This window comes from Alternaria dauci, chromosome 1 (assembly GCF_042100115.1).
Source record: "Alternaria dauci strain A2016 chromosome 1, whole genome shotgun sequence".
In the NCBI taxonomy this organism is placed as follows: domain Eukaryota; kingdom Fungi; phylum Ascomycota; class Dothideomycetes; order Pleosporales; family Pleosporaceae; genus Alternaria; species Alternaria dauci.
This window is the reverse complement of record NC_091272.1, coordinates 6,205,050-6,225,751: the sequence shown is the minus strand read 5'-3', so window position 1 is coordinate 6,225,751 and position 20,702 is coordinate 6,205,050. Positions and strand designations below refer to the sequence as shown.

At 54.5% G+C, this 20,702-nt stretch overlaps 6 protein-coding genes across 6 annotated transcripts; 2 read left to right on the top strand and 4 right to left on the bottom strand.

The window, feature by feature from the left end:
• Nucleotides 1-2,807: 2,807 nt before the first annotated feature.
• ACET3X_001929 (uncharacterized protein) lies at nt 2,808-3,186 on the bottom strand (the record flags this gene model as incomplete). Its single annotated transcript, XM_069447275.1, has 3 exons — nt 2,808-2,906; nt 2,964-3,049; nt 3,144-3,186. The coding sequence occupies 3 exons, from the start codon at nt 3,184-3,186 to the stop codon at nt 2,808-2,810; spliced, it is 228 nt and encodes a 75-aa protein (XP_069312171.1).
• Nucleotides 3,187-6,140: 2,954 nt separating this feature from the next.
• Nucleotides 6,141-9,711, top strand: ACET3X_001928 (uncharacterized protein). Its single transcript, XM_069447274.1, has 3 exons — nt 6,141-8,681; nt 8,730-9,371; nt 9,437-9,711. Exons 1-2 carry the CDS (start codon nt 6,363-6,365, stop codon nt 9,072-9,074), a joined length of 2,664 nt encoding a protein of 887 aa, XP_069312170.1. The 5' UTR covers nt 6,141-6,362; the 3' UTR covers nt 9,075-9,371; nt 9,437-9,711.
• Nucleotides 9,712-9,990: 279 nt separating this feature from the next.
• ACET3X_001927 (uncharacterized protein) lies at nt 9,991-11,883 on the bottom strand. Its single transcript, XM_069447273.1, has one exon. The coding sequence runs from the start codon at nt 11,674-11,676 to the stop codon at nt 10,273-10,275; it is 1,404 nt and encodes a 467-aa protein (XP_069312169.1). The 5' UTR covers nt 11,677-11,883; the 3' UTR covers nt 9,991-10,272.
• A 1,015-nt stretch (nt 11,884-12,898) lies between these two features.
• Nucleotides 12,899-15,001, bottom strand: ACET3X_001926 (uncharacterized protein; the record flags this gene model as incomplete). The annotated part of the gene is made up of 1 exon (XM_069447272.1): nt 12,899-15,001. The coding sequence occupies one exon, from the start codon at nt 14,999-15,001 to the stop codon at nt 12,899-12,901; it is 2,103 nt and encodes a 700-aa protein (XP_069312168.1).
• Nucleotides 15,002-15,449: 448 nt separating this feature from the next.
• ACET3X_001925 (uncharacterized protein) lies at nt 15,450-18,506 on the top strand (the record flags this gene model as incomplete). Its single annotated transcript, XM_069447270.1, has 1 exon — nt 15,450-18,506. The coding sequence occupies one exon, from the start codon at nt 15,450-15,452 to the stop codon at nt 18,504-18,506; it is 3,057 nt and encodes a 1,018-aa protein (XP_069312167.1).
• A 321-nt stretch (nt 18,507-18,827) lies between these two features.
• Nucleotides 18,828-20,408, bottom strand: ACET3X_001924 (uncharacterized protein; the record flags this gene model as incomplete). The annotated part of the gene is made up of 2 exons (XM_069447269.1): nt 18,828-19,967; nt 20,025-20,408. The coding sequence occupies 2 exons, from the start codon at nt 20,406-20,408 to the stop codon at nt 18,828-18,830; spliced, it is 1,524 nt and encodes a 507-aa protein (XP_069312166.1).
• Between the last annotated feature and the right edge of the window lie 294 nt (nt 20,409-20,702).

The window sequence follows — 20,702 nt, the reverse complement described above, 5'->3', positions numbered from 1 at the left end:
CAAGAGACTTAAATATGCATTCTCAAAGTCGTGCAGTAGGTCCATTTGAACTTTTGATGCACACATATCACTTGCAGCCCAAGCCACAACTCCGTGTCGCATGGGAGTGGACATCATCTGTTTGCAGACTATGGCGGATCACGCACAGACTTGTGAATGTCTAGCCAGCTGTGAACACATTGAGAAAACCGGTTTTAGATTTCAGAGGAGAGAGCAGTAGAACATACGATATGGGAACAGCTTTTTGGGCAAAGATCATCATAGATGGGGGTAGCCTATTTTGCGACGATGCAAGTGCTACTTTGTGGCGTATCACTGCATTCGTCGAGGTTTTGCACGACCGAAAGAGTCATGTACTGTAGTTTTTTTTTCTTTTTCTTTTTGATAAACTGCACAAGAAGGGCGAAGATGAAAGGAAGAAGGTGGAAGGCGAGGTGGTAGAATTTATATCCGCAACTCCTCCAAAGCAGACCAATCGTAGTGCCATCGCGTTTTTAGACGAATGTGGGCACTATTTGGCTGATACGGCCATTTGCAGAAGAGAAGAGTTCATAAACCGACACCATTATCTTTCTTTTTTGGAAAGCCCCAAAGAGTACCGTAAGAAAGAATACAGACATTAGAAAAGTCTGGATACGAGCTTTTGGCCTATCCCCTTCGCAAGTCATGTATCCAAGTCTTTTCCTTTTGGAAGAAACCGTTCATTTCGGAGAGGTCCAAAGATTCTGGAGAAGCGCAGAATCCATATCCCTTGTCAGCGCATCTTTTCGTGATGCTTGGAATAAATGAGCAGATGAAGTCCAGACACTGGGCTGTGTCGGTCTGAATTTTATGCTCGCGAAGCCAGTGCAAACCATGTAGATGGGAGCCATGTTTTTTTTGGAGGAACACAGTCATCTATGATCACGATATTGGTTTCTGAAGAAGAACAGGAAAAGCCATGAAATCGTCCCAGTGTTGTTTTGAACAAATCGACAATAGAAATAGATTATGTCAATCTGGCCGCTTCGGAGTAGGTAGTGGATATACTCGCGCGCCAGAACAGATCATGGGTGAACTGCTTGACGATTTCGAGAACGCACAGCCATTGGAAAGAAAGGAACCGTCATCCCGGTTTTTGTAAGTGAAGTTTGAATAAAACACGCAACAGACGTGAGTATAGAGGATAGAAACCGAAGCCGCCGAGGGAAAACTTTATACATGGGCATCGCCTTGCACGTGCGGTTATCAGATGTATAGGCGAAACCCGACTGGCGACAGTCTCTCATGTACACAACCGCATACATTTTTAAACGTGTGATACACCCTCTGAACGCGAAGCAACATGTGATGTTCACTCGCTGTTTTTTTTGGAAAAAGAGCAGCCAGGAAAACCATCCCATACACTCGATGCGAATTTGAGTAATTGTTCAGTTCCAGGGTGATGGAAAAGGAGGAGTGAGCCAATTTGAGGTAGATATAATAGCGCAGATCGCCTCCACAGCATTAACAGTTCTACTAACATCTTCCCATGGAGCGCGGATGAGCCAAAAGAGGCATGGATGTCGTAGGCGTATCGTTTTGCACGACTAATCGAGAATGACTGAGCCACGGCAAGGGATCCTCATATGTTTTGGAGGAAAAAGGCGCGGACCTTTGGGCATATAAATCTTGGATGGGCGTTTTGTGAATGCCCACATGAGGTCGCTCACCATCGTCTTTGAGAGAAGCGCAGAGACAAAAGTCCATGGATGCGCATACTTTCCTTTTTGGCTTGTAAAAAATCTTTTGCGCAAAGTGGTAGAAGCAGAAGAAAGTAGTGTCGAGCCAGCACCTTTATACCCTTCATTGTCCTCGGCGCACAGTCTCCAGACATGCAATTCTTGTATCTCCCTTTCAGAAAGAAGATACACTGACGACGCGGTCCATGTGCACAATCCTTTCTGTTCAGTCCAGGAGCAACAGACGCATGTGCGTTGATATTGGGCAGTTTCGGAAGTAGACCAAGCCCTGTGATACTCCACATCGGTACTTGGAGAGAGCGAAGGGACCAGGAACATGCGTTCGCTTTTGGATTGTTTGAAATATCCAGGCGCGGTGTATGATGCGCTCAGGAGGTTCCCGGAATCCATTGCCATCTACATCTTGTCTCTTTGAGGGAGAAAATGCAGGAACCGCGGCATACCTAAGTATGCTTGATTGGCCGTAATATTTGAAGTTTGTCCGAAAAAGAGGAAACATGTAAAGTTTGGAATTGGTTTTTTGGCGACTAACCACATCGACTTTTGAGGAATTTCTGGAGGAGAAGGGAGGCGCCATGAAAATATGCGTAGAATGTTTTGGGGAAATAAGGTGTACGGTATTGAGTGGGGGAAACAGGCATCAGTCGAAGCAAAAGGCTGCTTTTATACCTCCCAAGCACACGTGCGCACCAAAACACGTGAATCATTACTCGCATTCTAACCGCATAAACCGTCTAAAACAATACCGCAAGTAACCAAAGACCCCACTCTATGAACCCAAATCAAACGTCGCTAATCAAACATCTCAAACTCCATCCTCCCTGTCTCCCTCCATCATCCTCCTCTCCACCCTTCCAATCCTCGGCGGCGTCTCATCCATTCTCGACCTTCCCCCTTGCTCTTCCCCATACCTACTGTTAATACTCTCCCTCTCCCTCTCCATTGCCTCCCTATCCCCATCATTTTCCTGATCGCGCTGCTCTGCCGGAACCCGGCGATGCGTACGTGCCGTCGTTGCAGCCCGAATAGACGGGTCGTGCGAGCGTCGACTTGTCGTACCGCTACCTTGATCCAGAGCAAGAGCCGTCAAGGGGCTGTTGCGAGTGAGCGGGGGATTGAGGTGGCGGGCGCCGGGTAAGGGGCGGTAGGCGCGTTGCGGGACGGAGATGGTGGGCTGGGGGTTGTCTGAATGGGTGTGAGGTCAGTGTATGTTTTGTATGCAGTCGGTACTGGGAAGCTTACAGGCTTGATGTATGGGAGGACCTCGTGGTGGCGCGCCTGGTGACAGTGGGCGCATACTTTGACTTTGTGATGGGCGTCGATGCGTGCTGAACGGGCTGTTAACGTTTTCTCCGCTGCTGAAGCCGGTCAAATTGGGTAGCCGATTCGACACATCGTGTGTGATGGTTGGCTGTGGCATACTGTGACGGAGGGGATTGATGTTGGTCTCGACCTGCATTGCCATTCTAGGGTTGTGCAGGCGTTCATAAGCAGCCCGTTGTGCCTGAACTCTGCCAGCATGCGCAGCAGCGTCATAGCTGGATGTCGGCACTCTGGAAAGGTTCTCGCGGGTGTGTCGCTCGCCTCGTCCAGCTCTACTACGAGAGCTAGAGTGCCGTCCATGACTCCTCGACTCATCTATTGACAAGTCTTCAAGCGCTTGTTGAAATTCCCCGGGCGTATGGTAAGCTTCCTGAGAAGACACCGCTCTCTGACCAGGAAGATGGCGCGGATGACTTGGCCGATTATCGTGACCGTGACTTGGCCTATGCGCCTGTGCCCCTGCTGCGCGAGGCTGGTAGGTGTATGGATCCATTCGAGCCTGAGAGGCTTGCAGCTGACGACGATAGTGCTCAGAAAATGGATTAAGGGGCGACTCGAGGCCCTCCATCGCCGCGGTAGTTGCGTCAACGATGTAGCCTAGCCTCTGGGATGTATGGTCTGGCAATGTCGAGTCGCCTTGATTGCGAGCGTATGGCATTGAAGGTAGTGGCGAGAACCCATGTGGATCAGAACCAGTGTTGTCGGGCGAAGAGAGAACCGAGTTGCCTGAGGAAGTTGGACGATGTGTGCTGTATTTGGAGACTAATGAAGGGACTGCAGATGCTGAGGGACGCTGGCCTTGGTTCGGGGCCGCCGCTCCATCCAGTTGTGACCGAGTATGGTCATTCTCCAGTGATGGACCACTGCTGGAAACTCCTCTGCTGGGAGGAAGCGAGCCGTAGTAAGAGAACTGTGCACTGGCACCCGAGGCATCGCTGCTAAAGTGTCGTGACCTCGAGCCTGTCTGCTCTGGCTGAAGCGAGCCACCAGGAGTACGGAAGATGTCTGATGAAGTAGAATAATGGTCGTCACGAGAGGCAGTGGAATCTAGAGCGTTTCGTCTGGGCCGGGGCTCATTTGCCGGTAAAGTGCTGAATACGTCCTCGAATGGAGTACCAGAAGGGGTTCGGGTTTGGTTTGTACGAAGGGACGGGGCGGATCCAGAAGACAAAGTTCGCATAAGAGAATCCTGACGACCACTGACGGGCCGCGGTTCACTGTGCGGTGGTCGTCTCCAGAAACGATCCTGCAAAAGGAAAGGCAAGAAATTAGTGTGTGTCTTACAAACGTGTCGTACAGCCACAACATACCTCGGTGCTTTTACGGATGCGATAATCATCGCCCTGGGGAGTGTGATGCCAATACCCTTCCAGGTAGAGTGCAGGCTGATCTTGGCGAGAAGCAGTTGGTGACTTGGTAGGGTCACCGGAGGGCTCTGGATGTTCCGGTGAACTTGGTCTCTGCATGTGATGCAGCGGTGACGGAGCATGAGGCGTTTCACGAACATCACGCACTCGACCTCCTCCTCCGCGTAGTCCGGTAGAAGTTTCAGTAGAGCCATCGGATGGAGATAGTGTGGGGCTGTTATTGGTGTCGCCGATGCTGCTGGCTCCCGTTGAGTCGAGCCTGGCACGATTGATGGGTGATCTTGACGGTGTACGAGCAACTGACGCAGCTGTATCCGGCTGTGATTGCGTAGCGGACGCTCGACGGCTTCGTCCAAAGCGAAAGGGGAGTACATTGTGTAAGGAACGCCGTGGCGGGGTTCCTGGCGAAGGTAGTGACAGTGCTGGCGAGGGAAGTGACTGTATTGGCGATGCTGGAGACGGCAGTGTCTGTGCTGGTGACGCAGGAGTCTGTGCTGAATCGATCCGCACAGGTGTGTCTCTCTGGCGGATAGGAGAGACAGACGGACCGCTGACGACATGCTCTGTCGATGGTGTTACTTCCTGGTAGGCATGCTCTAGGAACTCGTTTCCATGTACGGAGGTGAATGCTGCTACCTGTGGGTGCAGTATGGGAATAGGCCCAAGGGCAGTAACGGCGTCTCGAGTCGATCTCTGAGGGCCACGTCTGAGGATGGGCCGTCCTGACTGTCCTGGAGGGCCGGGAGGCGGAATCGTCCTCGGCCGTGTTCTCTGCCTGACAGCTATGCGACGGAAGGTATCGTCGATATCGTCGGGTACCAAGGTAAGTTCTGATGTTCTGAGACGTAACATTCTGTCCAAGTTTTTGAGCGATCGGAGGCTGAAGGGATATTAGGACCAAAACGGATGAGTAGAAGGGGGAGGTGGTGGAAAACACGGGGATGCAAGATTTGATGTAGAGTGACAGGGACTAAGCCTACCGTCTATCATTGTAGCTTTCAATTCTATTTCCGGAAGGAGCAGAGCTGGGAGTAGTCGGTCTGGAGGGAGCAGATACGGAGGGAAGGGAAGGAGGATATCTCCCAGCATGGATAGGAAATATGTGTTCAGAAAGAGTAGATCTGGAGGGAGCTGTCCTGGAAGGGACAGATGGTGGAGGCAGAGATTCAGAAGGGGCAGATCCAGAAGGACTCCCGGCTGGAGAAGAAGGAAGACTCATTGCGTGTTACTGGCAGTGGCAGTGGCAGTGGCAGTGGCAGTGACAATTGAGAGAAGATGGTGGTGGTGGCAGAGGGAAGGAGTGCACAAGGGCACCTTCGAGCTGAAGAGACATGTTCAAACATTACGCGTACTGTGCGCTGATGACTGTTCATTACCAGCATATCAGAGTGCACTGCAGTCTGCTGCTGCATGAAGGCATTGCTACCACGATTGAAGCTGGTGATGTAAGAAAGCACGGTGGTAGCGAATCAGACGAGCGGGCATTGCCAGTTCCATTACCCTCACTGCCGGGTGCACTGGACTGAGGCGGAGCGGCATTGTGCTATGTAAATGTATCTGGCACCGTGACATGGTTTTTGTTGGTAGTGGTGGTGGTGTTGAGGTGGTGTTGGGCAGAGGTGAGGTGAGGTGAGGTGTTGACGTCGAGGATGGACGTCGGCGTTGTCAGCACAGGTGGTTGCCGAGCATGCCATCACCAAGCTGGCTGGGGGGCAGCATCATGACGGGCGCCCCATATCCTCACCTCTGCGCAGACGACGTCTTTTCCCGCCGCCGCTCTCCATCTGGCCTCTGGGGCCCCTGCCATGCCTCCGCTGCACCCTCGCATCCCGCACGCTAGACGAGGCTACTTTGACGCGCCTTGACGTGAGCCACCGCCCATTGCCTATCCCTCAGTCCAGTCTCGCACCCGCACCGCTACCGCTGCTGCCCCGTCCCAGCGGCCGCCACGATGAATGGCGACCTGAGTCTGTCGCAGACGCTCGGCGGCCTGCGCATCGCCAACCCCGACGAGGACGACTCGCCGCCGCCCACGCAGCAGAGCAACCACGACGGCCTCGCCAACGACGACGCCCACGACGACGACGACGACGACGAGACGACGTCACGCCCATCGCCATCGCCGCCCTCGCCCACGCGCGCCTCGTCGTCCAACACGGTCACGCAGCTCGACCGCCCGGACCTGCACCCCACGTACTCCAACTCGCACTACTCGTACTCGGACGACAACGGCTCCCTCCACCCCAGAGACAACGCCTACCAGACGTCGCCCTCTGGCTCCCCGGCCGCCTTCCCCTCGCCCCTGGCCGACACGGCCTCGGTGTCGTCGCACTCGCCGCGCCTGTCGCACCGCCAGTCCATGCCCTTGCAGCACCCGGCCCAGGCCCAGCACCCGCAGCCCGCGTACCCCCCGTATGCCGCCGCCCCATTGCTCCAGCAGCAGCGCTCCCACGCCCCGACGTCGCAGCCCGCCGGCCTAAGAGAGCGCCCCGTCTCGACGAGCATGTACCAGCACCCCAACCTCTCGACCTCGTCCACCACCGCCCCCGGCACCTACAGATACAACGACGACGCAATGCAGGGCGACATACGCCGCACCGCCAGTTCGCGTGTCGCGCCCGGCGCCATGCCCGTGAGGGAGCCCAGCAGACGCGACCCCTACCGCCAGTCTGCCCACATGGCCGCCATCAACGGCCCCCTCCCGCCCCGGAGAAGCTCGCGGCGGATACCCATGGACCCCGGCGTCGCCAATCTCTCGAGCTCGCCCTACAGCATCGAAGGCGGGCCGCTCTCGAGCAGCGAGGAGTGGAAGGAAAAGGGCGCCGCTGTAAGCACCCGCCAGGATCTCGACCAGAACGGGCGGCCGATAACGCGCGTGGTGAAGAAGGGCGTCAAGGACTTCAACTTTGGCAGAACACTGGGCGAGGGCTCGTATAGCACAGTGCTCGCCGCTACCGACCGCCAGACACTGCGCGAGTACGCGATCAAGGTGCTCGACAAGCGCCATATTATCAAGGAGAAGAAGGTCAAATACGTCAATATCGAAAAAGACACGCTCAACCGGCTGACAGAACACCCCGGCATTGTCCGACTCTACTACACCTTCCAGGACGAGCGCTCGCTCTACTTTGTGCTGGATCTGGCGGCGGGCGGCGAACTCCTGGGCTTCCTCAAGAAGATGGGCACATTCGACGTCGAGTGCACACGCTTCTACGGCGCGCAAATACTCGACGCCATCGACTACATGCACAACAAGGGCGTAATACACCGAGATCTGAAGCCAGAAAACGTCCTGCTCGACGATGCCATGCACGTCAAGATTACGGATTTTGGAACAGCAAAAATACTCGAGCAAAAGCCAAATGGCGTGGGCTCGACATCGGGCGACCCATTGGAGGGGGCACAGTCGGACCGCGCGCAATCCTTTGTCGGAACAGCCGAATACGTCTCGCCAGAACTGCTTACAGACAAGAACGCCTGCAAAGCCAGCGACCTGTGGGCATTCGGATGCATCATCTACCAGCTGCTCGCAGGGCGGCCGCCCTTCAAGGCTGCGAACGAGTACATGACGTTCCAGAAGATTGTGGGCCTGGAGTACACGTTCCCAGATGGCTTTCCTCCGCTCGCAAAGGACCTGGTTGAGCGACTCTTGGTCCTAGATCCCCTAACCCGATTACCCATGGAGCACATCAAGAACCACCCATTCTTTGAAGGAATCCAGTGGGGCAAAGGCCTGTGGAAACAAAAGGCCCCACGTTTGAAAGCCTACAGTCCGCCCGCGCAGGAGCCCATCAAGCTGAATGGTAGGATCCCTGGCACTGTTATGGAAACGTCAATAACACAGCCAGGCCCCTCGACACCCGCACCCGCCGTACCCAACCAACCCCAAGCACGACCGAAGCCGCGTATCATCACCGAACTGCCCCCTCCCTCCCAGCTCGACATTGAGTGGTCACCAGTGCTCACAAAGCGAGACGAGCGGATATTGAAGCTTGGAAACATGTTTGTCACACAACACGCCCCCGGACACCCTGTTGGCGGAAAGGAAGAGCCGGTGGAGCAGCCCAAGAAGTTTTCGCGCTTCTTTGGCGGTAACACGGTCAAGAAGCGACAACGACTTGTGATGATCACGTCCAATGCACGCGTGCTGATGTGCGCAGCAGGCACGAATGATAAGAAGCTAAAGGAAGAGGTATCGCTGCTCTCAGCGGGTACCGCGTGGAGGTCATTCCAGGATTCCAAGGGCCTTACTGCTTGGCTCGTAGAGACGGTACGCTGAAGCATCTGTTCCTAGATACATAACACTAACATCCCCCAGAAAGAGAAGCAGTACGTCTTCGAAGACACCAAAAGTACTACGAGCGACCCCGATGGCAGCAAGTACTCGAGCCAAGAGTGGCTCGACAGCATCGAACAAGCGCGGGACTACGCCTTTGCGCAAACCATGACCAACTCGTACGCAGCCGACGTAGGTTTGAACGAGCTCGTTTCAAATCACACCACTCCGACCAGTACGTTGGGAGGAGACTCCGCCCTCGAGGGCGTCAACATCCCCGCCTCGCGGCATGGCCACCTCCGCAAAGATCAAGGCGATACTGACTCGATCAAGGGCAGGAAGCGCTTTAGCAAGCGTCATTCGAAGAACGGCTTGGCCAACTTTTGAAAATCGTCTTTGAAACGAAGGTCATGATTGCGTGCGTGCATGCACATAGCCCGCCTTCTGTGCGCTATCTCAATACCAACCGACGATACATTTACATGCGACTTAGAACCTCGACCCAGTGCTGCTCATACATCCAGCCTCATCGTCCAGCCTCATCATCCAGCGTACGGCGTTTTGGCGTCTATCTTTTCCTTGTGTCGCCAATCATTCGATCCAGATTCACATCCCCGATTCAAAATCAACCAGCTCCAAATCTCCTTTGTCTCTTCTCCCGAGTACGGAGTTTCACTCTACAAGGTATGGCATTACAAAGATCCCCCACATCACAAGCGATATTGTTGGCTCAAACTATTGGCATTTAGCGACTTTTTTTGGTAGCAAAAACTTGTTCATTTTTTTCGATTACAATTTCGCCGGCTTATTCTGGACAAGGGCGGTTACTGCTTTCACTACTACTACTACTGCTGCTACTGCTATTACCCTTCTTCTTTCTGTATAGGTTTGTGTTTAGGAGACGCGTTAGATTGGGCATAGTATTGCCGGCGTCGCACGTTCATGTGTGTATTTGTCTACCCATGGTTTTTTTACTTGAGGGGGATTGGAAGTGCGTGTGGGGTTAAAGAGGAGGAAAGGGGGAAGTCGGGGCTGAGGAGAGAGGGAGGGGGGAAAAATAGATTGGCCATGCATCCTGGCGCAGAAGAAAATAAAACTTCTTTGATGTGAGAATAGCTGCTGGTGAATGGTTGTCTTTGCAAGGCTGTATTGTCCGTGTCGTTTTATGCATGTCTTGTGTGGACAAATATTGCATGTTGGCCTGTCGACTTCAAGTTCGACCTAGGTGGTTAGATGTAACAGTGTCAACTCTACCTATAAACATCAGGATGCATGTGAATGACTTCTCACTATTTAGACAAAGCTCGATTGTAGTGGTGTGTAACGTACAACGTCTCAGCTATTCGATTCTACCCAGACAAAGATACATGCCCATAATATAAACGTGGAATGTGAATCACATGCACCCTCCCATCCTCATAAACCCATGAAAAAAAAACATCATCAACCAGCCAACCGGCGGCGTTGTGAAAAAAAGTGTGTATGAGAAAGAAAAGAAAAATGTTGAACCGCTAAATCACAGTGCATAATGTAAACCCCATCCCACCCACCATATCCATATACACATCCCCCCTTCCCCATCTTTCTAATACGCATCCCCAAAAATCTCCTTCGGACTCTGCACCAGCACATCCCCCGCCTTCCTCCCCTTCCTCTCCATCTTCTTCTCCATCTTGCGATCCTTCCTCGTCGTCAAGTGCGGCGTGACGGGCGTAATCGGCGTAAACGGCATATACGGACTATACGGGGTGAACGGGACTCCCGTTTTCGGGGTGCCCAGTGCAAGTTTCTCGACGCGGCGATCAAGGACCGTGGTCTGGATGCCAGGGGAGGCGAGCGGGGAGGCGAAGGAGCGGAGGGGTAGACTGGCGTTTGCGTTTTGGGAGCGGAGTTGCGAGGTTGGGGGTTGGGCGAGAGGGAGGTCTTTGGAACCGAGGCGTTGGGGGGCGGGGCGGGGGAGGGGCTGTACGCGGTCGAGGGATTCGTCGTTGTAGTTTAGAGGTGAGCTTGGAGAGTTGGTTTGGGTAGGAGGGGAGGGTGGGGCGCCGGGGTTGGCGTAGAAGCGTGGGGAGAGGGGTGTGCGTGCTTCGTCGTCGGAGTCGGCACCGGGGTATTTGGTGATGGGGCCGGAGATGCGTAGGTTCTTGAGGTTGAAGCGCGCGTTCTTGCCTCCCGTGGTGCTGTTGGTGGAGTTTTGAGAGCGCTTGGATAGGATGCTGCGGGGGCTTGGGGGTGCGTGGGGTTCTGCGCGGAGGTGCTCTCGGTTGTTTGAACGGGGACGGTCGGTGTAGGGTGCCATTGGGGGTCTGTCGGAGTGGCCTGGTGGGTAGATGGCTTTGACGGGTGAGATTGGAGAGTCGACGGTGTCTTGGGGTCGTCCGATGGAGAGTGCTGATGGTCTTCTTCGCTCCGTGGGTCGGGGGACTGGCTCATCTTCCTCTTCACTGATCTTGGAAGCGTGCTTCTGTGCGTCAAAGTCCATGACGGCGGCGTAGAGACGCTCCATGTCAGCTTGAGCTTGGTCCCTGTGGGCATCAAGCACCTTCTGATCAAAAGAGCTCGGTGACTGAACAACAGGGCTCTGAACAGCGGAGTCAGTCTTCTTAAACTTCCTCCACAACCGTGCTGATAGTGGCGGCGAGGCGAGACCACCAGTGTTGATAGTCGGCCTTGTCGGTTTGTAGCCGTCCTGAAGTTCCAGCTCCAACTGCATGGGCGGGTCAAGTGCTTTTCGCCTCATCTTTCTACCCACCGTGAGGAGAAGGACCCCCCAGATAAGTACTGTAAAGACGTAACCGCCAACGACACCACAAATCTCGTAGGGTAAAACGTTCTTGTCTCGGACAGCGTTGTATGAAGCAGGAGGCCCGTCGGCAGGCGCTGGTGTGGGGTCGCGATAGTTGTCGAGGAAGTTGTATGGAGTGGCAGAAACACCAGACGCAACAAGCAGCAGAGAGACGAGTGCTGGAGGAAGCGCTCTCTCCAGCATCGTTTCCCGAGCTCGACACACAAGGAAATATAAGTAGGAAATAAGGAAATGGGAGGGCGGTCTATCTTTCCTCGCACTCGTCCAGGGTACAACGTCGATCTAGGGCCGCAAATGCATTCGCTTCCCGACTGAGAGGAACCGGGTGAAGTGCAGAGTGTAACAGAGGCGACATGGTGACTTGAAGAGGGATGGGAAGCGGGTAAGTACTCTGATCGGCGGTCTGCAAGTGGTCGGATGCAAGGAAAGAACGACTGGGTGTGATGGCTTGGTTTGGTGTCTGCGCCCTCTTATTGGCCGGGCTGTTTGTCGAGCTACATTGGGGCGTCCAGTGGGTGATGTCTCTCAGCCGCTGAGCGGGGTCGCCCCGAGTACACTAGACCCAAATAAGACCATGGCAATACCCAGACATCCAGACATAGTGCGAGGCTATCGCGCTGGAGAAATATTCGAGGCCGCAGTGTACGATGCAGAAGGAATTGTTGTCGCGGTGGGCGTTGCTGCTACATCAAAACAAACAGAAGCATGTTTACCGCGCCACCCGACTGCTCCACGACTACCAGCCTCCCGGACAGGCACCATCTGCCAACTCGAGGCACAGTCAGCGGGAGGAGACGGTCCGCATGCATAATAAGGCGGCCCCTGCGGCTCAGAAAATGCGCACCCAAGCCTGCACTCCCATTCGTCAATAAAGTCTATTCTAAGCGCCCGATTATGCGAATCAGCGCACAGTCACCACATCACACTAGCAGTCACAAAGCCACTAAGAAAACTAGTATATTAGCCACCTCAAGGATCATATGCCGAACACACTACTTGAAGTAACGAGTCGGATCGCAAATTCTACGCGACACTCGTCGTAATGCAATGGGAATCACAGGCTAGGCTTGCAGCAAGGACCGATTATTAGGCCGCATCACCCTCACGTCTTGTGATGACAATTCGCATTGGCCGCTACTCCTCTTTTCTTCACGATTCATGCAGACTTTGGGCACTTTTGGAATGCCTTGCGGTGCGTCAGCAGACGCTGGTGGAGAGATAACGTGGCTTCATTATAGCCCTGCCGTCGACACCAATATCACTATCCAAGCATGCATCGTACCGATGCTGGATTAGCGAATGCTAGCAAACATATCTGCTCAAGAGAGGTTGTTGAGCTTACCCTTTCGGAGCGAGACCCGCTTGGTATCGGACATGCAGGCGTGCACTCTGGAGTCAATGGTAATCATCTGTCCTCTGCCTTGGCAATGAGGGCTTCGTCCAGATCCGTATGCTCCCACATGGTCTTATCTTTCTTGTTCTGCACCCACACAGCATCGCCCTGGATATACGCCACCGCGCCTCCTCGTCCAGTCGCGCTTGCGGTAATGCGAAACAGGGGCACACCAGTTTTTTCATGAGCCTCGCGAAGTGGTATCAGCAGCAAGTTCTCTGCGGCGCAGAATTCCTCTACTACATCGTGGAACGTCATCTCCTCGACTCGTGGCGCAGGTCGAGATGGTTCCGTGTTGACAGGCTTGGAGGACTGGGACGTTTCCGGAGAGGCTTTCAAACTCTCGACCTGAGGCACTGGTAAATGTGTCAATCTTGCGTCGCCAAGCTCCATTGCGTTGCCGATGAGCGAGTATGCTTCGTTCCATGCCGAGGCTACGGAAGGCAGGTTGTTGATATCATCCTGCAAGATTTCGTTCCGCCACCAGGCAAGCCACAGTTGAACCTCTTCAAAGACGTCTCCCGGACTCGTAAGCCATAGGTGGAGGGTCTCGAGAAACTTGGGGAAGAACTGTGCTTTCAATAGCTCTCCAATGACCTTATTTGATATGAATCCTCTCCAAGCGAACACGGCCTCGAGTGGCGCCATATCCTGATCAGCAGGGTTGATTTCAAACTTGTCTCGCAGGTGGGTGGCCAAACGCGGTACCAAGTGGGAAGTAAGTAGATGGTCAAACTCGCCCTTTCCAAACACTTTCCTCCAGTGGTCCATCCCTGGTAGTGGCCCTTTGGAGAGGTCGATGGACCGTAGTGCATGTCGGAGCTGGCGTTTGACGTCAGCAACCAAGCCCGATCCCTTGGGGTCAAGATCAGTCGGCTTGAGGAAGGGCAGCCACTCTACAACCCATGTGTGTGGGCTCCTCTTGAACTTTCGAGGATCCCACCCCTGGACAGAGGTTGACAGTTTTCGTGTAATTTGTTCAATCAGTCGTTTGGCAATGAACGGTGGCAAGACTGGCTTCCAGACTTCTACCAAATGCACCATGGGGTGTGGGTTCTTCACGTCCCATTGCGTTACGGCTGAGCTCACTGTTGGGAGCCAGTATTTGAGCATCATGGACTCGTATGGCGATGTGGTGCCACGTTTTATCGTGCCCTCTTCCTCGGCCAAATCGCGGCTGACGAGCGCTTCTGAGGGATGGGTGTAGGCTTGAGAAGCCACTCTCCTGCTTCTGGGCTGTATGATATTTGCCATATCAGCGAAAGCCGCGGCTACGCCCTCTAACGCATCCTCAAGTGGATCCCAGGACGCGATGGCTTTGGAGAAGTGCGGATGTATAACGGCAATGGATTCGCGGTGCAGTGGCTTCGATGAGTAGGCAGCGCGCAAGCTCTTCAGTCCTTCGCAGACGACATCAAACGTGCCTGTCCGCAGCGACTCGATGCGTGCTTGTACATCCTCCAGCTCGTCCATCTGCTTTTCGAGCGCCTCCAGCTCTTTCTGTAGCGCATACTCTTGAGGAGGAATGGCCTGTGACTCAACCTGCAGCTGTTCAAATGCCTCAGAGAAACTGTTCAGGTCTCTGCGCACGCGCGCTTGCAGAGAGTTCTCGAATGAGACGATATCAGGCCCGCGGAGGGACACGCCTGAGGTTGGAGTGGATGCGCCGGTCGTCGCGTCGATGATGGACTGCAGTGCAAGCGGTACGTGCATGCCAGCGGCTTCGAGCTCGAAGACAGTCTTCTTCGGTCGAGGAGCTGATGCTCGCGTCTCTCCCCGCGCCTTGGCCTTTTTCTTCTTCCTCTCTTCGCGCTCCTCTTCGGACGTGTCGACGTACTTTTCTCCATTTGCTTCGGCCTTGCGTCGCTCCTCGCGCCGTTGCTGCTCGCTCTTCTCTGCCACTATACCGATACCGCCCTTGGTGCCTCGGTTGACGACCTGGATGGGCTCCGAGATACCAGCTCCTTCTTTCCCCAGACCTCCCTCGCCCTTGTAGCCCATCTTGGCCAGCATCTTCGCGCCGAAGCCTGACTTGAGTGCGCTGCCATCCTCGGTCTTGGCCCGTTTATTTGGCTGCTGCCGGAAGCTGTGTTTGCGCTTGCCACCTTCGTCCATGACGCCGATATGGGTTGTTGCAAATTCGGGCAGAGATGCGTGTACGAGCTGTAGCAGATTTTGAGTGGTGAATTGCGGGCGCGCAAGACGTCGCGTCGTAGGATCGGTGTCGCAGTCGGTGTCGCAGGAATCTGAATCAGAAGAGACGTGTATGCGCGTGGTCGTCGCGGGGCGTGGCGTGAATGTCTTGGTAGCGCGGAAATAAATCCATGGATGGTGTTGGAGTCGTGCCTCTGAGCGACGGCGCCAAGAACCGTTAGATCTAGGCCGCTCCTGCCGTAACGTGCTGCGCGTGCTATTCTTGGAAGGGATCGGGGTCGATCACCCTGTACCCATGTCCGGTTCGGTGCAACAGACACGCCAAAAGTCTCCTTTACAGTAGGCGTACCGCAGTCGAGTCGACTCTCTCACCTCTGCGGCAGACTCTCTGCTGCTTGCCTCGGTAGTAATGACCTCCCCCAAGGCTGACGTCGACCTCCGCCATCCGGTTCCGGATCTCCAGTCGTCACAAGGGGCCTATGTCGGCAACATCAACCGCCTGGAAGAACATGCCGAACGCATGAGCGAGGCCGGCTCAGACCTGCAGGAGGAGATCCGGAAGACGTATTCAGAATTGAAGCTGACTGACAGTCGACGCTCGTCGTTGCGCGACATACACTCTCCCGACGAGCCCACCCGCCAGGCCAGTACCCGGAGTCGCGGCGTGTCCATCAGCTCGCACGCCAATTCAATTGTAGACCTCAATGGAAATGCAAGATGGGGCGGATACTCTCCCGGCGGTTACATAACCTCGCCCGCCGGCTCGCTGCGCTCTGGTACGGGACCCTGGCCGAAGCCCTCGAATTCGGTCCAGCGCCAACGTTCGGAATCAAAGGCATCGCGTCTTGGGCAGATTGTACACCCCGAGGAGGTCGACGAGGACTCGTACCAACACGAAAATGAGCAGGGTGACCAAGACTCGTCCGCTTCTCCCCCACAGCGAAAGGTCTCGTCCTTTACCCGCATATTCGACGAGGTTGCGAATGGGCTGCCCGAAGAGCTGCGCAACAGTATCCAGCTAGGGCGACCCGACCCTGACGAGCTCACACACGAAGACACGCACTACCAGTATACAGACCACCGCGACCTCCCAGACCGGCCCCCGACAGCAGCCTCGACCGACACCACACACCAAGCACGCACACTATGGCAGGACTTTGACGGCGTCCACTGCCCAGACACTGTCGAGGAGGAGCCAGAGCCGTCCCACCACAGCCGGCAGAGTAGCTATGCCCACAGCCGGCATTCGTCAAATCCCCAGTCTTTGATGCATAGACAAAACCCGAGCGTCCACTCGATAGGCGCGCCGCCACCAGAGGACGGCATGGTCTTCTATCCGGCCCCAGTGCCAAAGATGCTCAACCTACCAAAGCGCTTGTCGCAATTGCCCAATATGAGCCAGCAAGCTAAACGCCGCACCCAGCTGTTGGAGACAATGCAGACAGAGCATAGGAAGTCGACGCCGCTGCTGGGTGACAATCTCATGGACGCCAAGCCGAATAAGAAGAGTCGACAAAGTCTCATGGCTCTCCCACCGCAATTACGAGCAAGCGCTTACTTTGACAATCGAGCCGCCCCTACCCAGGAGTTTGCCATCAAGGGAGAGTCTGCAGAAGACACACTTGAAAGCATCCTAGATGCCTCTGCTAATGCCCCAGTCTCTGCCTTCACCGACCATCCGTTTGCTGGGCACGTAGGCAATGAAGTGTATGGGCCGGAGCACAAGCGGAAGAGTTCTAAATTGCCCGAGATTCCGCCAACACTGCAACAGACGCAAAGACGGAGCTCGTTCAATATCCTGGATACTGATCACAATGCAAAGGGCGAACGTCTGAAGAAGCTTAAGAAGCGGAACAGCTCAGCTGATATGAATCTGCTGCTTGTCAAGGCAAGCGAGAGTCGGATGAGCCTAGGCGATCAGTTGGAGGAGCGTGACGAGGATGCACGAGGTCCGGCCGGGCATGATCCCAACGCTTCGCGGCCCTCGTTTGAACAAGGACATCCGGACGAGGCCCTCGAAGAAGAGGAATCGAGTGAAGAGGAGGGCGAGCCAGAACCGCAGTACGGCGCACCGACCACGCTCCTCGCTGAGCTCCAGCTACGCAAAGCAAAACAACAGGGTAGGAAGATGAACTACGTGACACTGATGGATCAGGGGCTGATTGATGGCCGCCAAACTCTGCTGCAGATGAACGACGTGGCTGAGGCGGAGAAGCAACGGCGAATCCGCAAGAAAGTCAATCTCGCATGGGAGGCTCCAGCGGATGAGGATTCAGACGATGACGTGCCGCTTGGCGTTCTCTACAAGCAGGCTGCGCCTCCACAAATGCGACAAAAGAGCATGGGCCTTATTGAGCAACGAGAGTTGGAAGATCGCGAGCCTCTTAGCAGTCGCCGTAACAGGCTACTCGGCCTTGATCCCAACCAGCGTCGCACTCAATTCCCAGGAGCGTCGACCAGCCAGGTCAACATTCCTCAAATCACAACCCCCGACCCAGACTCGGACGAGGAGCCTGGAGAGACCCTGGCTGACCGGATGCGTCGCATCAAGGAGAAGAAAGAGCGTGAAACAGCGCTCGGCGATGTGCGTAAGAGCACAGTAAGTGATGACTTTGCTGCTGAGATGATGAGCAAGTTTGGTGCCCCAGAGACTGCTAGCCAAGAACAATCCAAAGATGCACCTGCTGCACCTGCTCCCGCTGGGGACGAGGAAGAAGAGGAGACACTCGGCCAACGCCGTGCTCGCCTCCAAGCTGAAGCTGCCGCACGAGGAGAACAGCCCCCGCAACCTGGTGCCCAACGTCCTGGTCTCGCTTCCACCAGCAGTCTCGCTGACATCCTCTCTGCCAACCCCATTGACCCCCACAACCAAGCCCGCAAGGTTTCAAATGAACAGCTCGTCTCACATCTTCCCCAAGGAAGTCTTTTGCACAAAAACGTCATGGATCAAGAGCGCAAGAAACAGCAACGTCTCACAGCCACCATGCGTGCCAGCAGCTACGGTTCCATGGACCCTCTGCTCAAAGGCGTAGGCAACAATCAAAAAGACGACGATGACATTCCCCTCGGCCAGAAGATTCAAGCCTACAAGAACGCCCAGAACCCCATGATGAACGGGCAGCAGAAGATCAGCACAATGCCTCAGCAAGGCATGATGGGTATGCAGATGCCTATGCAGATGAATGGTATGCAACAGCCCATGATGGGACAGATGGGCATGCAAATGGGCATGCAGCAGCCCGGCATGATGCAACAAACCCCCATGATGGGAATGCCTATGCAAATGAATGGGATGGGCATGCAGATGCCGATGCCGATGAATGGCATGCAAATGGGTGGCATGCAGATGCCCATGGGCATGAATGGCATGAACATGGGTATGATGCAGGGGGGCATGATGGGCCCGCCTATGGATCCCAGACAGCGGGATCAGATTGATCGGTGGATGTCGGGAATTAGACATTAGCTTTGTAGCGTATTTTTTGTTGGCGTTTGGCCTTTTGTTGGCACGTCATCGTAAAGCGTCTTTTCTTTTGGCAAGGGCATTTTAGCAGAACTTGCGTAGCAATTAGCGTTTGGGCATAGAATCAGTATATTTTTTAGTAATCCTGAGGGTATATATATATGGGAGGATGAATGATATACGACTTTCATTTCCTTGTCTTCAATTGAGTAGGAGTTTTGATCGGATACTCGTAAGTTGATAACTTTTCGCCAACTCAGTTCATTTTTGTTCCTAACGACGCCCAGAGTCCCTTCTCTCGATTCTCTCCCAAACCGGAATCATCTACACGCTCAACTCACTAACCTTGGCCCCCTCAATGTAATCCTGGTATTTCTTCAACTTGCCCTCGAGCAAACCCCCCTTTCCACAAAACTTCTCCACAATCTCCTCACTCCGTCCCGTGTACAACTTGCTATCAAGCATAGTATCGAGCTCACCCCAGATGGGCTTAAAGAACTCGGTCTGCTTGATCCTATCAACCAAGTCATTCGATTTGCCCTCGTTCTTCACCTGCGCACCAGCTTGGTGGGACAGCACGCGAATCTGCTCGTGTGCTTCCTGGCGCGATTCGCCCTTGGCAACGAGACGCATGATGATGGACTCTGTGATCATAAACGGCAATTCTTCCTGCACGCGTGCATCGACGCGCTTGGGGTAGACGACCAGACCCGATGTCACGTTGTCAAGAGACAGCAAGATGGCATCGGCAAGCAAAAACATCTCGGGAATGTCCATGCGGCGGATCGCCGAGTCGTCGAGCGAACGCTCCATCCATTGGTCTGAAAGCGTATTTGCGAACGAGGCCGGCTTGGACATGAGTTCGCGGCTGAGCGCGTAGATGCGTTCTGAGCGCATGGGGTTGCGCTTGTATGCCATGGCGGACGAGCCGATTTGGTCCTTTTCAAACGGCTCTTCGAGTTCTTTCCACGCGGCTAGGTGGCGGATGTCGCCTGTAATCTTTTGCGCGGAGGCGCCGAGACCGCAGATGGCGTTTGCGATGATGAGGTCGACCTTGCGGGTGTAGGTTTGTGTAGAGACGGCGTAGCACGAGGGGAATCCGGCTTTTTTGCACAACAGCTCGTTGAGCTGATCACACTTCTTGCTGTCGCCGTTGAAGATTTCAAGGAAGGAGGCTTGTGTGCCGGTCGTTCCCTGGGCACCGCGGAACTGCAGAGTCTCGCGGACGAGCTCTATGGCCTCGAGATCGAAAAGGAGGTCCTGCGCCCATTGGGCTGCTCGCTTGCCGACGGTGATGAGCTGAGCGGGCTGGAGATGGGTGTAAGCAAGAGTGGGCTCGGATTTCCATTTCAGAGCAAAGGCGGACAGGTTGGAGATGACTTTGGCGAGCTTGGGGATGAGAAGATCCAAACCGTCGCGCATGAGGATGAGTTCGGCATTATCCGTTACGTAGCAGCTGGTTGCCTGTGAGGATTAGTACCATTTCTTTAGTTGTCTTGAAAACTTCACGTGATAACCTACTCCGTAATGGATAATTCCTGCTGCGGCTGGGGCAACTTGTCCAAAGGCATGTACGTGCGCCATGACATCGTGTCTCCTCTTCTTCTCCTCAACCTTGGCAACTCCGAAATCCTCATCCGTAACAGTCAGGTGCTCCCGCATCTGGGTGAGCGCCTCGTCACTGATGTTCTCAATTCCTAGCTCCTTCTCTGCTTCTGCAAGGAACAGCCACAGCTTGCGCCATATCGAGTGTCGGCTGCGCTGCGAGAACAGTTGCGACATCTCCGCCGAGCAGTATCGGCCTGTGAGAGAAGTCTGGTACGCATCGAATATGGTGGCACCGGATTTGGTCTTCATGTCTGATATGCGCGACTGAATGTCGAGAGAGCTATTGTTGGTAGCCATGGCTGTGTGGTGTTTGAGGGGTGATGGGGTGAATGAGTAATCGTTTCGCGGTTCGTTTGTGGGTTAGTCCGATAGTCTTCCGAATTCGGTATGGAAGTAATTTTTCAACTTTGCAGTAACCACAACACGTGTGATCTCACGGTAATATCAATTGTATCGAGGGATATCGGGGTATCGTGAGGTCAAGCCGCAAGATGATTCACAGCGCCGTGGCTTCCTTTTTCTACCCAACGGCCAATGACGTCCTCACGTGTAGTCAAAAAGTTTTGGAGCTCGCTAAACCCCACATTTAGG

Bases quoted from the DNA above. Each gene is read 5' to 3' on its own strand.
- ACET3X_001928 (XM_069447274.1), top strand. From the start codon at position 6,363: ATGAATGGCGACCTGAGTCTGTCGCAGACGCTCGGCGGCCTGCGCATC. The intron at 8,682-8,729 runs GTACGCTGAAGC...AACATCCCCCAG, and splicing joins CTGCTTGGCTCGTAGAGACG to AAAGAGAAGCAGTACGTCTT.
- ACET3X_001927 (XM_069447273.1), bottom strand. From the start codon at position 11,676: ATGCTGGAGAGAGCGCTTCCTCCAGCACTCGTCTCTCTGCTGCTTGTT.